The sequence below is a fragment of the Gasterosteus aculeatus genome, chromosome 3, assembly GCF_964276395.1.
Source record: "Gasterosteus aculeatus chromosome 3, fGasAcu3.hap1.1, whole genome shotgun sequence".
NCBI classification, from domain to species: domain Eukaryota; kingdom Metazoa; phylum Chordata; class Actinopteri; order Perciformes; family Gasterosteidae; genus Gasterosteus; species Gasterosteus aculeatus.
The window spans coordinates 12,116,045-12,133,465 of NC_135690.1; the positions used below are offsets into that span (position 1 = coordinate 12,116,045).

The window sequence follows — 17,421 nt, forward strand, 5'->3', positions numbered from 1 at the left end:
TGCAAACTTTAAAAAATCCCATTATCTAGAGATATTGGTGGTTTTCACAAAGTGTCAGGATAACATTGACTCACTTTTGAAAGCTTTCCCTTGCTCCGTATCCGAGCACAGAGAAAAACTGGGAGGTTCACTTACTGTCGAGCTCCAGCAAGGGAAAAGTCCGAGCCAAAAGTCAAATGTCAATGAATAGTTCCATTGAGTGGCCAAAGTTAAATACAAGCACCATTTTCAGCAGTGAAATGTCATTTTTTCAGCAGTTCAAGACCAGTAGCAACCCAGACGAGCAGATCTCTGTGACTTTGGCGGTAACTCATGCAGCCGACCTGCTTGTAAACCCCCGCGCTTGTTGATATAACTGCTGAGAAAAATTTAGGAGTGTGTCCACATTTTGTACCAGGTTACTGTGTACTTCAATGTATTCCCTTTCCTCCTGACCCCAAAATGAGGAGAAACAAGAAATGTTTGACTGGAAGGCGATAATTATAAGTTTAGTGCATGCTGAAAAACGGCGAGTTGCAACCGTTGCAAAGGTGAAATATAATTGGAGTTGATTTTACAGCCGTGGTTGTAAAAAAATAAATAAATAAAAGAGCTCAAGCTGCGTTTCTTGCAGACTTCCGAGGGGAAACGGGTAAGTGTTCGCTACAGCGTGCATCACTTTGGACCCGTTAGCCAGCAGGTTGTGTGATGGGTTTGACTGCAAATGGTCAATCTCACTAAGAAATGAGGCACGTTACCGATCAATACATCACTTACTGTTTTTTTTAGAAGTCATGTTTACACTTAAGTGTTGTAACTTTCATCATGAGATCAGAAGACTTCCTTTGTGTGTGTGTGTGTGTGTGTGTGTGTGTGTGTACGCGTGTGTTCTTTCTGTAAAGTGTGGAGTTACATAATTTAGTGTGTTATAGTGACACTTAAATGCTGAAAGTGAGCATTGCATTTAAGCAAAGGGTGCAATTAAGAATTATTCATTATTCATCTATTTATTAAAAATGTGTCTGATTTTGTCGTCTAAACGGCAATTTACAATCGAAATAAAAGGGAGAAGCGCTTACGTTTGATAAGTTGCACCCAGCTGTTAATAATCGTTATTTGTACAGGTTAATACAATGAAAAAATATGAAAGAACTGGGGAAACTGTTTGCTTATAGTGGAGCAATGTTCTTTAATTTGACTGGTTGCCCTATATCCATTCCTTAACATGGATCCCTGGAATAAATTAAATGATATAAAGAAAATAAATCACACGGAAAAATGTAACGTTTTATTGGTTCTCAAATCTCATTTGAGGCCTTGATCACAAAGACTAAAACCGTGTTATCTCATTTTCAGACACTGGTGGTGACATTTCACACTCTCTGTGCTCCATGCGGCCGTGTTCCATTTAATGTTTTGCCAACCAAAACTTGTTTTCCTGTTTTCAAAACACAGCGGCCCCATCTCAAATTTGAAGGAAATCCTGTGCGTGTGTTTGTTGTTGTAGAGTTTACTCATAAAATAACGATCCAGTTTTAACAGTGATCACAGCGCAGGAAAATACTATGAGGTTCTTTGCTTCGTCAAACCTTAACTTTTGATGTGAAGCTTTGCTTTGCGGGGCAGTAAACCGCAGGGAGAAGCTGAGCTGACCGCAGGCTGCTCAGTTAAGTGTCTCTCTTAACACCCGAGGACTATCTGGTGCCTATTTCACTTCCAAACAAACACTAAGCCCGGTGCTCCTTTTGTGATGAAGGCCAGATGAAAAGATGATGAGGTTTGCAATTGTTAAGATTGGTTAAAAGGAATGTTCTGGCTTTTTATGACCAATTAGCAGCTCTTCCACATCAGGAACATTTTAACGAGTTTCACCACCGTGTTTCTCCCAAATCAGCTGATGCCAACGACGACTCCTGATCAGGCGGCTCGTGGTCCGCTGCCAGCTTCTCTCGCGGAGACGAAGACGCTGTTAAATCGGTGGTCTTCAAATGGCTTGTCAAGAGGTGGATTTGCTGTTCAATCTTCACTTGTGTCTCTGTGTTTGTGCAGCTTGCCTGTTCAGGTACAATGCCCTCTCCTTCGTCTACCTCATCTATCTCCTGCTCATCCCGCTGTTCGCAGAGCCCACGAGCACCACAATGCAAGGTAAGACCTCCGCCGTGACGCCCTTTGATCCCTCACTCGTCCGATGGCCTCGGCTGTGTCTATCGCCCGGACAATCTTGAGCGGTTCTCAAAAGCCAGCCTGTGTGAGCGGCGATATTGTTCCCCCCGTTAATGTAAACCAGCCCCTTCGTCCCCCCCCTTGACTTTCCTTGAGATGAGGATGGATTTGGCACACAGTTCAGCCCATGAAAGGTAATATCGGTTTGTACGGGCCCGAGTCCATCTGTTATAATAAAAGTGATCCAGGGCCGAGCAGGACGGACATAGAAAGACGTGATTCTTTTGGAACCAGATGTAACCTCCACCGGATGGAAATGGACATGTTAGGCTTAGGTTTGGTTTATTTGCTCAGATAATCGTCCATAAAGATGATAAAAACTGAACACACCCACTGTGCGGTCAGAAGAAGACACCAAAAGGAGCCCGTAAAATGTCCTTAGGAGGAAAATAAAGAGCGTTGAGATGAGGGCGTTCTGATAATGGCCAATAACCACTGAGGAAATAAAAGTTTCTCCCAAGGCTCCATAAATTCCTGCGACGGCTTCCTTTTTGTAATAACACAATCTGCATTCAATTGAAGTATTATTAGTTCATTCAGCTGAAGCAAAGTTTATTAATTTGGCTCTTTGGTATTTTGGTTTAGGAAATAGCTGAAGGGAAGGAATATAAATATAACCTGAGCCTCCGAGGCCAAGTGAGGGGGACGGGTCTCCTTTCGGGGGATGAATGTGGGTTCGCGGCCGGCAACTTCAGGAGCGCCTTTATGCACTCACCTCACCGCAAAACACTTCACTTAATATGGGGTTATCTGCAAGAGACCACATGCAGTGTTTAATAATACATAAACCCGTATTGGTGGAGGAAACGGCAGGCGGCCCGAGAGTCGTCTCCAGCAGAAATAACAATCAGGAAGTGAAGGAGTGAGGAAGGAGCAGAGAAAGTGGACCACTTACACCTTCATCAATAGTTAAAGAGAGAAGTCTTCTAGTGAGGCTGCTGACTTCCAACGCGGGTCAACGCTAATTGACATGAATCCGCAAAAGACACTTCGACACCAATCAGACGGAAAAAAAATCAAACCTGAAGCGTATCTCTTAAAAAAACAAACAAATTAGCTTCCCTAATAATTTGGTTATGACAACCATTATATTTCACATAAAGTTAATTCAGCCTATAATTAGGTGTCATGGTAATTTAGAGAAGATATGCCACTCATTCTGCCATTGAAGGCAGTGTTTTCACTGCGTGGTTAGATTACATTGTCTTAACACTACAGCTGCTATATTGTGACAAATTGACATTATAATATCTTTTTTCCCTAATTACCATTTGATAATGATTGTTTGTCATATTAGAGGCAATAATCCTTTTTTTACATCATTATCACGACGACACCTTTCAAACAAATGTTAAAGGATGTGTTTACACTGTGGAACGATCATATGTACGAGCAAAGCACAAAAGAAGTGGAAATTACACATGTTTAGACGTTGTTCCAACAGCTGCCTGAACATCTTTGAGCCTCAGTCATCAGGGAGGGAAACGGCAGTCAGGGATGAACAGTATGAGGTTGTTTCAATGACCCTGGTCTTAGTAACCGGTTGAGTCCGCTTATAACATGATGGAAAGCGTTTAAGGTACATTGTCTGGTTATTGAAATAAATTAATTTAGTACAATTTAGTACAATTTTTATAATTCCAAATATAAGCTTGTTGAGGATAATTGTGACAGTATTTACAACATTCAATTATCAAATATCCATTTAACCTTTTCTAGTTCTAATGTAACTGCAAAGTGATCAAGTATACACATTTCTCCGTGCAGAACTCTTCATTCTTCAATGTTTTAAGAGGGAGTTGAACGAGGGATTGTAAATCTGTGCTTTATTTGGATGCTATGTTTCATTTCGTCTTGTCAATCTTCAATCTGTAAAGTTAATTTAAACCAAATGCTTGACATGAATAATTCATCAGGAGTCATTTCCTCGAAGACGCCGCGGCAGTGTGGTCTGCACAGAGATGTTCAAGCGCACGGGAGGAGACTAACAATCGCTGGTGGTTGTGATTTACTCTCTAATGTTGTGATCGCAATATTTGGCTCTGCACACCCTTAAAGGCATTCAATTATCAGTGGAGGTGAACAAAATCTAAACTGTGTCTCTCTCATATGGGCAGCAAGCATTTGTAGAGCTGTACGACTCATTGAATCTTCGTAAATAATTGATGTTATGGCTGATTGATGAGGTTTATGTTGTAGCTGGTAGACCTTTTGAAGGAGGATGTCTGGTCGTAACACATCTTTTAGTTTGTCCTTTTTTTAAAATCCATCATTTATCATACTTTTTTGTTGTCAGCGAGGCCGTGGCGGAGATATTTACTTAAGTAAAAGCAACATCACAGTGTTGAAATACTGCGTGACAAGTAAATGTTCCGCATCAAAAATCTTTCTCAAGTGATGGAACCAAAATATACTTAAAGTAATATTAATTATGCAGAACGGAGCATTGGAACAATTTATCGTCACTGATTTAATATTTGATGTATTTATATATACAAATCACCAATGATGCAGCAGGTAAAGATGAAGCTAACTACTTCATATAAATACTTTTTATTAACAATCTTAAAAAGTAACTCGTAAATGATGATGTCATGGACAATATTGGTTTCAGTCTTTCAAAAAGACCAATTGATTGAGCTGAAAACATTTTATTTTCCCTCTCTGACGCCACGATGTGGTTAAACTATGTTCTTAAAGTTGTCAAATGGCTCCTGGTCTCTGATTGATAAGGGGAAAAACTGCAATTGTTAAAACTGAACAATGGCCACTGTTTTAGCAAACTTTAAACATACTCTTGGGATGATCATTTCTTTTCACTTCTTCATTTAATCCGCTTGCCACGGCCTATTGTCACACACATTTGATAAGGTTCGCCGTCGATGGCCTGAGGCTGCGCAGCGGTGCTCCACCTCAGCCAGGATATTGTGCAATGTACTCTAGTAAAAAACAAAAGTTCCCTGCAAGGATGCAGTAAATTTAATGAGACAGAGATTTTGCCCTGCGAAGAACCAGCGAACAACACAGCACAGAGATGTGGGACGATTTAAGGACTGACGATAGGCGCAGGAGGAGCCACTGCCATCATCTCTTGACCAAAGAAGAATCCTTCCATCAACGTTGCTCTTCCTTGAGGTTCATTAGTTTTGAACTCACTCTAACTAACACGAGTGTGGGTCTCTGAAATCACTACTGTAAGTACGGATCACCATAAAAACTCCTGAAATGATCCCAAATACCTGTAGGTGCGCTATAAAAATAGCCATGTGTTGGACAGCTGTGGCAGACGGCTCATCCTTCCCTCCCGGCGTCAGTAACGGCCACTTGACAGCAGAAAGCCAAGAAACCGAAGCATCAATTTGGCTCCTTCTACGATAACTTATAGAAAGTTAGAGGTCTTGTGGTGCACCAGAATGTTTATTTGACTTTTCCACAGAAATAAGCTTACTCACGTACTGCAGTGTTGTCAGCTCTTAAGCCGGGTTACGTATTATGATCCACAGAAACAACTCACTAATTTATTAAGAACCGCTCCTGACCTCCCAGCTGATCACATGAACATTGATCGTTGTTTTATCAGAAATACTTGTACTACAGCGCTAAAAAAGCTTGGCAAGCTTCTCAGGGGCTTGAGAAACCCACAAAGAGACCTTCTCCGGCTTTCAATGCATGAACGTCAGAAGTAACATGTGGAAATCGTTAAACTAAGTGGTGTTGGTGAACTCACTGTAGCTGCTTTTCCTTCCCCAGGCCACACAGGACGCCTGCTGCAGTCCCTCTGCTTCACCAGCATGTCCTTCCTGCTGCTCCACATCATCTATCAGATTACCGTCAACAGCCTCCTGTCCGGGAACTCCATCTCATCTGACTTCAACTGTGAGTAAAGGACGCCGCAGCCGTCATGGACGAGGCTCCGGAGGTGCTGACGTTGGTTTTGCGTAGAAATCAGAGCGTCCTGCGAGGTCGAGAATCCGCAATTCAGCTTTTGCTTTGTGCAAACCTTTTGTTTTTAGGGAAGTCAACACACCAATGAATCCTTTAAACTCATTTGCGGTTAAACTCCTGCAGATAACAAACTTTAACTGGATTTCACATAGTTGTTGCCTTTCATTCACTGTGGTATTAACAATGGTTGTGCCAGTCCACCTTGTTTCATATCTGAGCATTTCTGATTACTCTGTGCGGTTGCTATTGCGTACGTTGTTTCAATAACAATAGTGGGGAGCACTTGGTTCGCCGCGCACAGATCTTTACTCGACGCTTTTAACTGAAAAGAAGAAACCCGGGCCTTTTTTTAACTTTTCCCAACCTCCATCGGCATCCCAAACCGATCAGTCACAGTTCTTCAGATCCTCTAACGGTGTCTCTGTGGTCCAGCACATGTCACGGGTCTTAATCGGTCAGAGACGGGGGTTGGATGGTCGAGTATATACATTTTCAGGTGGTCCGAACAACAATCAGACCACGATTCCTCGACAGGTCCCTCACACTGAGATCAACGCTGTGACATCTCGAATGTTCTCCAGGGACTGTGTGCACATGTGTGTCCCATCCATCACCCTGACCGATTGGTGCTTAAACTCTGACCTGAGCTGATTGATGCAGTGTCACAGAGTTGTGCATCACCAAAGAAAGTTTCCACACAGAAGAAAGGAAAGAAATGCTCCATTTACAGCAGGAGGTAAAATAGAGAGTAGACTAAATATTCACTCGGGGAAAAATATTTGCTGAAAGGGGGCGGCAGTTTAAAAAGAGAGAAAGATGAACTAATCTCCTGAAGCCACAACATGTTCTTCAATCCATAACTTTGCATTTAGCCTTTTCATAACAATGTTTTGAGTCATACACAGTTGTCAGAAGGGAGGCACGCACATCAGCTGCACTAAAAAAGAATAGGAAGATAACAAGGATCCTTGTATCTCTGAGTTCTGCATAAAGAATCTAGAATCTAGACTTCAACAATCTAAAGAAATCTAGATTGACAATAAACTAATAATATATGAAAGAAGTACGGAAAGTCAGTTGCACGTTCTTCGCCTAAACCATCAACGTGCCAAGTATGCCTACATATTTGTTTTTAAAGATGAAAATCATACTGTCACAGCAAATAATTATCTCAAAATACCACGTTATCTGCCTATTGTTAACTGTCATTCAAAGCACTCAGGGTTTTGCTTCAACCGTACAACATGAAGCTCCATTGGCCCTTTAATGTGTATTAATTAATACACACTGGAGTCATTATCTGAAACGTTTAACAGCAAAGTCTGGTGAAAGCAGCGGTGAAGCAGTAAGCTGGTTGATCATGCCGGTCGTTTGGCAAACAATAGTCAGTGCCATCCTGTTCCTATTTTTTTTGGCTACACATGCAACAGGAAGCCACTTGATGCGCCTCCTATATTCTGAGATTTCTATATCTGGCACCCCCCCCCCCCCACCAACCCCCGACCCTCGACACCCTTTTCCTTTTGGCACCCGAGTATAAACAAGAAGTCCTCCTTCTGCGGTGAAGCGGTTATCCTCCCTCCAGATAGCTTCACATCATTTCCCTCCTTCCCCGCGGCCAAATACGCCATTAGAGCAGTAGCTGAGTTTGGTTTGAGTGAAGAAGCCCCTTCTCTAAACCGGCTGACACCCACAGGTGTTGCATCAGGCCAGTGAACGGTCACCCGATGAGCTTCCTTTTTAGAATCATCTGTCTTTCCTGTGTTTGTAAATGCAGTTCCCACCACTTTGGGTCACAAGCAATTCGTACTAAATGTCAAAGAACACCAGATAGAAAATACCTTCCTGTGATTGTCTCTTTGGCAGTCGTGTACGACGCCCGTGTACGACGCCCGTCCATCTGGAGATAAAGAAGGTTCAAACAAACTATGCAGACGCTTTTTGCACGTTTGATTCGGATCGTATCTGATAGCGATGGATATTTTGCCAGCTCATTGAGAATAAACTGGCTGTTTTGGGACCAGTTCCTCTGAGGTAGCCTTCATTTTTAAGTCCCGCAGACGGCATTGTTGACCTCTGCAAACACACATATACCCACCATTCTCTAAATATGAGACATTTACTGAACTCTCACTCTGCGTACCGGTCGTCCTGATCACGGTCATAAATGTCGACGCTGCAAATCACAAGTCTCTGCGGGAAAAAGGGCAACAGGCATTAGGCCCCGTAGAAGAGACGGTGCAAAGAAACGCTGTGCTGGGAGGTTAACGGCCCAGCGAGTACAAAGGGTGTTTTATGACATACACGTAAAGTCCCAGGACGGGTTCTTTCGGTGCTCTGCTGGAGGGGGGGGGGGGAAGCGGCCTCGCCTTCGATGGGCAGAAAGTCTCAAACACTTTTCCGGAAGGCTGCACGCTGAGTTCAGGCTGCATCACGCAGCATTCCTCTCCTCCGCCTATGGATCCGACTGCACGCAGACTTTACCTCGGGCCTTCCTCGTCGTCGCGCACAACGTCGGTTCCCTCTTTCGCCCGTGATCTCAGTCCTTGCCGGGTGAAGCTGCGTGCTGCAGATGTTTGCAAACTTTAAATGGGGCGTTAAGTTATGTGTCCGTGGCCTTTTTATAAACCTTTTGTGGGTGAGTAATGTGGATTAGAACAACATTAGTGAACCATATTTCCTGCGCATCAGGCTCATTTGAAATAACACAAACTGTAAAGTAGCTACTTTTATAGACCCGAGGCTCCAATAACTGTAAAATAATGAAAAGCAAGTAGCTGGTAATAATAAAAAAGTGTGTGCCCCTTTACTTCTAGCACCACACCCATCCCCGATCTCCTTCATTATGGTGTCCTGTACATGGGAATGTTGTGGGACTGCATGTCACCTCTTCGTTTCAGTCCTATTCGTGTCAAACTGTCTGGTTTCCTCCTCCCTCCCTCGGTCCTGAGAAAAAAAACAGAGTCCTTAGTGTCTTTAACTCGCTAGTTAAATGTTTGACTTCCCTTACCAGCCACCGACCGTTAGTATTTATTTGCCTTATCTGGCATTGTTTACTGCCCGTGGTTTAATTTGGGGAGGAGGATTAGTGCGACGCAAACACGAGGTCTGTGTGCTGGCTATAAAAGTTAAACAATGAGGTAGGAATGCCTAAATAATATTTAAAGATGCCAAATCTGGTGTTATATGGGGGATGACTAACAAATTGATTACATGACCTAATTGTTTGATAAGATATTAATATTGATGATATCGATCAATAAGTCTTTCAGCTTTGGCAGGAATTTCGGTTTAACATTTAGTAGGTTGAGGAGGATTTTTCTCAAAAACATCTCAATTATAATAACAGAATAAAGCAGTTATTTAGTATGTGTCATAACCATTAGGCCCAAAATACATTTGTTATCATTTGTTATCATTATATAATATATTATTATTATATATTATAACTATATATAATATAATATTTAGCAATATAAGATGATTTTACTTTTAGAATAATTTAAAATATACCATTAGACTGGAGCTAATAAATATCAAAATACATGTAGAATAACTTCTGTTGCCTCTTTAAGAGTTGCACCTTGTGGTGTGTTGCATCACAGTTGGGTCTCTGAGCACTTTAAAGCGGGAGTGGACGCGAGGAGGCGGACGGAGGACGGCTCTTAGCGTCGGATGTCAGAGGTTATGTCAGAGGTTGGTTATGTGGACTCCTCCCGAAAACATACGGTGTCCTAATTTATTTAGAACCAACCGACCCTCCGCCGTCTTCCGCTCTACCCCCCCGAACACGCAACACATAGCGTGAGCTCGGGGAGTTATTTATTCACTGATGAGTAATAAAGGAACGTTGAGGTTTGCACAGACAGTCCATTAACGTTTTATTCACCTGGGGTGGAATTCAGAGTTTCCTGTTTCTGACAAAGTGCCGAACCGCCTGAGTCATTTCTTTACAGCATACTTGTAAGTCTGTGCGTCATTTCGGAGAACACCTTCTTATTTTCTTTGGACAGTTGTTTTCTGCTTGTAGCCGTACGTATTGTAGCAAGTGACATTTACTATTATTACTATCTATTAACGATACAATCACCACTTAAATTGAAAAATATTTGCTGTAGTTTTAACCCTTTTAGACAGTCATCGTCCCGAAGTAATGGTTGACTTCTTTCTTTTCTTGACACTTTTATAAGAGATATTTCACATTTTAGCTGAACAATAGCAGCAAAAACCTGTTTTTAAGTGAAAAGGTGGAGTAAAAAAATTATATATTATTACTAATGGTTTTATCAGAGGGGAAAAAATGTTTTTCTCTAATGGCTATTACGACAATTATTTACGAATCATAAACATTAGTTTACCTGCATTATCTATACTTGGAACAGAATGTTTTTCCTTGTTTGAAAGTTTTGTTTAAATGCTTGATTATTTTTTAAATTATAATAGAAAATTATATTTTAAAATTAATAAATGACTCACTAACTCGCTGTTTTTGTCCAGGTTCCAACTGGGAGAAATCCATAAGACAGGTTGGCTTTGAGAGGTAAGATAATAATGAATTCAACACTTTCACAACAAATACATTAGTAATTTTATTAAGTAAAATGTAGAAAACTGATTTTCTTAACAGCTTGAATCTTTCCCACAATTGGGAAATACCTCTTAAGTGATGAGCTTTTGTTGATGAAAGGGAGGGGCAGCAATATAAACAGAACTTTTTATGAGGATTTCAAAATCAACAGCAAAAAAAAGAGGGTTTTCCTCCATCATTTGTGCAGAGTGTTCTAAATACAGCAACTCCACAATAATATTAAACACCCCTTCTTTGCATTTAACCGCGCTGGCCCGCAAAACCCAGTTATGTCTGACCGTCGGACCTACTTTTCAAAGCCTTTGCCGCTGCGTCCGTCTCCTCACACCGCCGTGATCGCGTTAGATGCGGTTTCCTAAGTACGGGAATGTCCCAAACTCCATCCTTTTTCCAGTACTCAACACCCCTCGGTGGACAGAACGCTGTAAGTGGCGGAAGTGGAGCATAAACATTTGATCCCGCCTGCATTTACCTGTTTGTGTTGGTGATCATGTACAGTATATACACAACATTTACAGCTGCAGAGGCGGATGCTGTCTCCCTTTTATGGCCCATCTGGGGGAAAATGCAGAAGCTGATGTCGGATCTACGGAGTCTAAAGCAAATTCACAGCTGTTTTTTACCCACACAGATCCTTGAGTATCCTCAAGCTTGACCTTTTCAAATCCCTTGTAACTATCAAATATTCTTATGGTTTAGAACGTATTTTGTGGCCTCTGTATTTGTCATTTTCCCCCTGCAGCTTGAGGCGGTGAGGACAGGCCTTTGCACTGCTAATGTTATTGTAGTAATCATTACAGTTGCTGGCTCACTAAACCCTTTCTGGCTCCGATAGTTTCCATCTCTTTTAATCACGTGAGGATGCACGAAGCTTCGCGACAATAGAGCGCTTGGAAACAGACGTCCTTGATTGGATTAAACTCCAACTATTTATCTGGCTCTGTGTTTTCCATCGTTTGATTAGCTCTTCATTTGTGAACATGTTAACTTTTATAAACTTTAAATGCACTCAAGGTCAGAATGAGATGGGTTTTGTTTAAAAATGTCAAGTTGCTTTAAACATTTGGTCAGCTTTCTCTCTGCAGCATCAACAGTATGTTTTCTTTATTGTAAACAGTTTAATAAAACAGCTCATTATGAAATGCTAAGAAAACCCTTTGGTGGCCAAACACGGGACGTGTCATCGTTGTAAAACTGAAATAGAAATTGGTTTGGATGGTGAGCTTTAAAGATTTTGAAACCTGCTAGCCATTTCAAGGACAATTTTCATTTGCTTAATTGGAAATGCAATCATGACACCTCATAAAACTTGAGGCAGCATGAAAACATTTTAGTGGATTGAATCCTGGTGTTTGCGTAGCTCTCCTGGCAACAGTCGTCCGCCACTGTTAAGCTTCCTGTTTGAACAAACTTTCTCGTATTTAGTTAAAGGTGAGCAGACTAATCAAATAACGAATATTACAAAAGCTTTGTTTACTCACATCAATATAACGACAGGGCAAACAATGGCAGTCAATCCAGTCAATTAATGAAAAACCCACACAGTGTGTAGCAGAGTAAAGCGTATCATTATCCGCTGTGTTTGAGAATAGTTCAAAAAGGTAAGATGTCTATGTTCATCAACATAACTTAATTTAACACATTCGACTTGTAAAAATTGAAGGTAGTTTCATAGCCTCTGACTCTGAGCAGTTTAGTTAGGGAAAAAATCTCACAAGTTCTTTTGAACAAAGGAGGCAATTTCCAAGGGAAAAAGGAAAACCCACACTCTCTCACGGCTTTTTTGTTTGAATGGAATTTCACTCACTTTTAAAGCACCAAGCCTGATTTAATTAAACTGGGTGGTACTCCATATAAAAGCTAAAGAATTCAACACGTATTAAAACAGCAGCTAAATAATGGAAAAAGAATCCCGATTCCCATGTGAACATATGCGTGTTCTCTGAAAGATGAAATTTCTGCAATAATGTCCACATTATTCCCTCCAGTTCCACATGAACACAGATTGGGACAACCACTACAAGTTATTGGTCGCCGTTATCTAAGACTCCTTTCTTGTTCTCTGCCCCGTTTTCCCCACATTTGGTCGCTCTCCCGCAATATTGTTCCAAATCCCACATTTCTTTTGGTGTGCTTGCTTTCTTTTTAGCGTGGTTTCCTCTGTTTGTCTCCAGCGTGATCGGTGCAGATCCGGGCAACGGCATCCGCGTGTTCATCCCCGACATCGGCATGTTCGTGGCCGGTTTGGCTATCTGGCTGCTGTGCCGCAGTCTGGTCCAGAAGAGGCCGCCTGAGGACATGGCCCAGGACAACGCCGACTTCGAAGCCGAGGAACAAGTGGGTTTGATTTATGGTGACAAAACATAACAATGTCCGAACTTTCCATCCACGCACATGATTTTATTTATTTGATTATTTAATAGACGTATAATAAAGCAGGTTGTCTTTGAAAGAGGGAGGCCTCTGTTTAGTTTATATTTTGTATTTATTGTTGCATTATTTTTCAATTTATTTGCAGTCAGCAGTCCAAAACAGAAGATATTCACTAGAATTTTATCAATCAGTAAATAAAGCACAAAATCCTCAATTATTGTATTGTATGGTATTTTTCCGTGACAAAATAAAACATTTTGGACATAGTTGTTCTCTTAGAATAAGCGGGTAACTTTTGAACACGTATGCGCAAAAAAGTAAGAGGAGTAGGTACAATTTTCTCAGATTAGCTAGACTTTTGCTAAAAAACGAATGACTCAAATTAAGAAGCAAAACATTGAATTACGAATGAGGCACATTTGTTTAAGCAGTAGCCCATAGAAATGTACTTCATACTTCAATCAGCACATGTTTAGAAAGGTGTTTTCAACACCACGGAGAGCTCCGACCTGCAAGTCGTTCTAATCTGGAACCTGATGTGTCTGTGATCCCAAAGGAAGACGAGGAGAAGCTGAGCCTCGACGACGACATCCATTTAGGGGAGGACTTTGAAGCGGGATACGAGGCCGAGGAGGATGAAGAATATGAGGAGGAGGAAGAGGAGGAGGAGGAAGAGGAGGAGGAGGAAGAGGAAGAGGCAAAGGAGAGCACCAAGAGGAAGATCCTACGGATTGTGGCGGAGGCTGCGTCCAAAGTGAAGGAGATAATCGGGAACTTAATCACGACGGCAGGGAAGGTGGTGGTCACCATCTTGTTGGGCATGACAGGTGATCTTAAAAAAATCAAAAAGGAATACATTTAGAAAACATTTAAGGAACAGTAAAACGTTTAACAAGTAGTGGATTTTTACAAATGAATACATCTATCTGCTTACAACAAACCTTTTGGGTTTTCTTTTTTGCATGGGATAAATCCTGCAAAACCAGCTCAATAGCTCATTAATGGATCATTTGCACATTAAAATGTGAAAAATCTGCGTTTTAACGTTTAGGAAATGAAGGAAAGAAATTGTCCACCATTTCCGACGTTATATAATTAGATCCAATAACAATGAAGTGTTGTGGTCTATTTGGATCAAATATTTACATTTAGATTTTATTACAACTTATCCTATGTGGATAAGTAAATGAGAACTCTGACTTTGTGTTCCTTCTCTGGTGTTTTCAGGTGTCATGCTGCCGTCGTTGACTTCAGCGGTCTACTTCTTCCTCTTCCTCTTCCTGTGCACCTGGTGGTCCCTTTGCCGGACCTTCGACACGCTCATCTTCAGCTGCATGTGCGTCCTGATGGCCATCTTTAGTGGGGGACACCTCATTGTCCTCTACCTCTACCAGTTCCAGTTCTTCCAGGAGTCCATACCGCCAGACGATTATTACATCAGGTGATACACATGCACGCTTAATATCGCACACAAAATCGTCTGTGTTCATTTTCTGCCGGTGTCAAGGTTCAGATCAAAACACGTGTTAATTACGTTTGGATTATTTTCCCAATTCAAAACTGACATCCTTTTTTGCTCCTGAAATAAATGGAATACAAACTTAATCAAAATACTTTTGATGCAGCAGTGGAGCTTGAGAAAATGTACTTTTGTTAGATCTCATGCCTCTGTGATGAATTGTTGCCACTTGCCTCCTTAAAGTAACACAACGTGATGACACTCGCTCAGCAGCAACCGCTCATTTGGCGCTACAATATTTATTGCACCCAAGGCAAGTTTGTTTAAATGATAATAAATATTTCTTATCTGTACAAACAAGAAAGAAAGGGCAAACCCAGTTGGAGGGAATGTCAATCAAACTCCTTCTCGCAAACTCATCAATTGGCGAAGCAGCGCTTTCCGGCTCTTCGGTACAAGCGGTGTTGTTTTAATATGCATGAGAGAGGAGACAATCGTCTCTCTGTGGCCTCTGCGGCGGAATGTCGCGGTCGGAGCAAAACCACATCGTTGCACTTCTTGCCGACTTAAGTTAGACACAGCTGGGATGAATACAAAGTGTGTAGCAGAAAGTACCGTAAGTCACTAAACCCTGTGTTAGACTGAGAACCTGGCATGCAAAGAATGCCGCTTATTTGCCAGTTGCTAAAATAATCCACAAAAATTTAAATCCTCTATTATAACAGTGGACAGTGGTCGTATCCAGTCTCCATTTGGGTCTAAATATGCGTCAAAAATCGATTTGGTTATTATGAATCAGATATTTTTACATGAAATTGTAATCACGTAAAATGTAATGTACAAACATGTAATATGTTTTTATTATAACATGTATTTCCTAAAAGCCATCTTCACTTTATTTGGAAAGAAAGTTAAAGGCAATAGGGAACTGAAATCTAATGCTTTCTTGGTTTTTGAATTGGGCCATAAATTACTTGTATGTATGCTAACCATAATCTCCAAGCATCTGTCTCAATACAGCTGTTGTCTCATTACAGCTGTTGTCTCATTGTAGCTTTTCACACATGTTATCTCAGTGCACTCGGTGTAGCAGGTTTTTATTGATCTCATGGTTTCTCATTGGGAAGCTGTGCTGCTGTGTGTCAGGGCCGAGGCTATTTACAGCCATGTATGGAGGAAGCGGCCTCGTGTCCCTCACCATCCGTCTTCGGCTTCAGAAGGCCGATAAAGTGCAGTTGTAGTGCTGTATTGATGAACATCTTGTTAGAATGGTCATCAATAGTCTTTTTAAACCGTTAACGCTCTATTAACTAAGGAGTAAATCTGTCGTTTTCCAGTCATGAGGCCAAAACTACCTGAAGAGCCCTCCAAATTATGAATAAAATTTAAGAATAAAATGTTTCACATACATACCTGTTTCTCCAAGAGCAAGAGCACAAGAACATTTTTTAGGATGAATCAGAAGGTGTAATCAATACCAGCCTAAATAATTACCAGAAATGACCAATTACTTGAATTGATCAGTAAATATGTGAGTGAATCAACTATTCAATATCTGAATCCTTAAGTTAAATAAGTTAGATTTTTCTTGGATAGCTCTTTATATGACCAGGCCGTGTCATTGTGCATTCATGTTGACTTTCCACAACGATGAGGTATTTCCGTCCGCCGCTACGTGGACACTGAGGCCCCCCCCCGATGTGATGATAAAGGTAACACGCTCTTCTCTGATCCGCCTTGTTGCCTTGCACACGCCGTCTGAGGGAAACTTACAAACGGGAATTCGTGCTGCTCCCGCTGGACAAAAGGCCGTCCCGTTGCTCGCCCTAATTGTGCTCGTTGACAGTTGTCTCGGCCTTGCCGTCGGCCCCGTGTCGAGTGAGGCCGTTGAGAGGCCTGGCTTCCACTGCACTTCCTGCCTTCCCTCCTCACAATGGAAGTCCCCAGTCATGTGACCAGCGGGATTTCCCCCGCAGCTGCCACAAGAAACCTTTCAGGAAGTGGGATGAGGTCAGAGGGGAGGAGGGGGGGGGGCTTTGCCCCTCCGCATGGCAGACACTCAGGAGACATCTGAATCTATACGGTTGTCACCGGAATACGTCGGTGCACTTCCTGAGGGGATGATCTTTGTTCTGCTCAGAGGAAGAGGAGTGAATCAAATGGTTTCCTTTTGTGGCGCAAAAAGATTTTTTTTGTATTGCTGCATTTTTTAGATTCCAAGTTCAGTGCGTGGAAGGAAATGGTCTTTGCAGGAATGTCATCAAACAGAAAGTCCAGATTAGACTACACTTCATTTCAGAAGCTGCACTTTTTTTTTGCACTCCTTACCATCGCGCTGACACTCCTCAGATAAGGTCCCCGGCCTCCAGGTTGCAGAACCCCTGATGTTTATCCAGCACAGACAGCATGACTCGGCAGTTCTTACAGTCTTTTGTTGCGTTTACTTCAACCATCCTGGCTTTGTTTCTTAAATCGATAATTAGTTTTAAGGAAAGAGGCAGCCAAAGGCCTGGATTTACTTTAGTCAATTAAACAATACACTTATCTCAACGAGAACCGTCCAATCTGCTGATTGAAGATTAAGTTTTAATGCATTGGCTTCTTCTCAACAAAAACAATCTATTTTTTTCAATGACTCTAGAATAAAATTTTGACTTCTACGACATATTCATGGAACAAAGGTTTGTATTTTTTTCTCAGGAACGAAGTCTAAAGCATCTTCATAAACTATTTTAGCGAATTGGGAGCCAAACAGAAAAAGGCTGCAACTATTTTGATTGTCGTCCGAACCGCCCAAATATACAACTGGTTATAATATCAGCCAATGCCAATATTTGCCATTTATACAAGAAAA

At 41.5% G+C, this 17,421-nt stretch overlaps 1 protein-coding gene across 2 annotated transcripts in view; it reads left to right on the plus strand.

Annotated features, from left to right (window-relative positions):
- The window catches only part of piezo2b (piezo-type mechanosensitive ion channel component 2b), a 57,170-nt gene that overhangs the window by 3,628 nt on the left and 36,121 nt on the right, over positions 1-17,421 (plus strand). For both annotated transcript variants that reach the window (XM_040171791.2, XM_040171792.2), the window contains exons 2-7: positions 2,029-2,124; positions 5,953-6,078; positions 10,645-10,687; positions 12,910-13,072; positions 13,665-13,935; positions 14,336-14,549. In XM_040171791.2, coding sequence (XP_040027725.2) covers positions 2,029-2,124; positions 5,953-6,078; positions 10,645-10,687; positions 12,910-13,072; positions 13,665-13,935; positions 14,336-14,549 — 913 coding nt within the window. The remainder of the gene's footprint in view (positions 1-2,028; positions 2,125-5,952; positions 6,079-10,644; positions 10,688-12,909; positions 13,073-13,664; positions 13,936-14,335; positions 14,550-17,421) is intronic.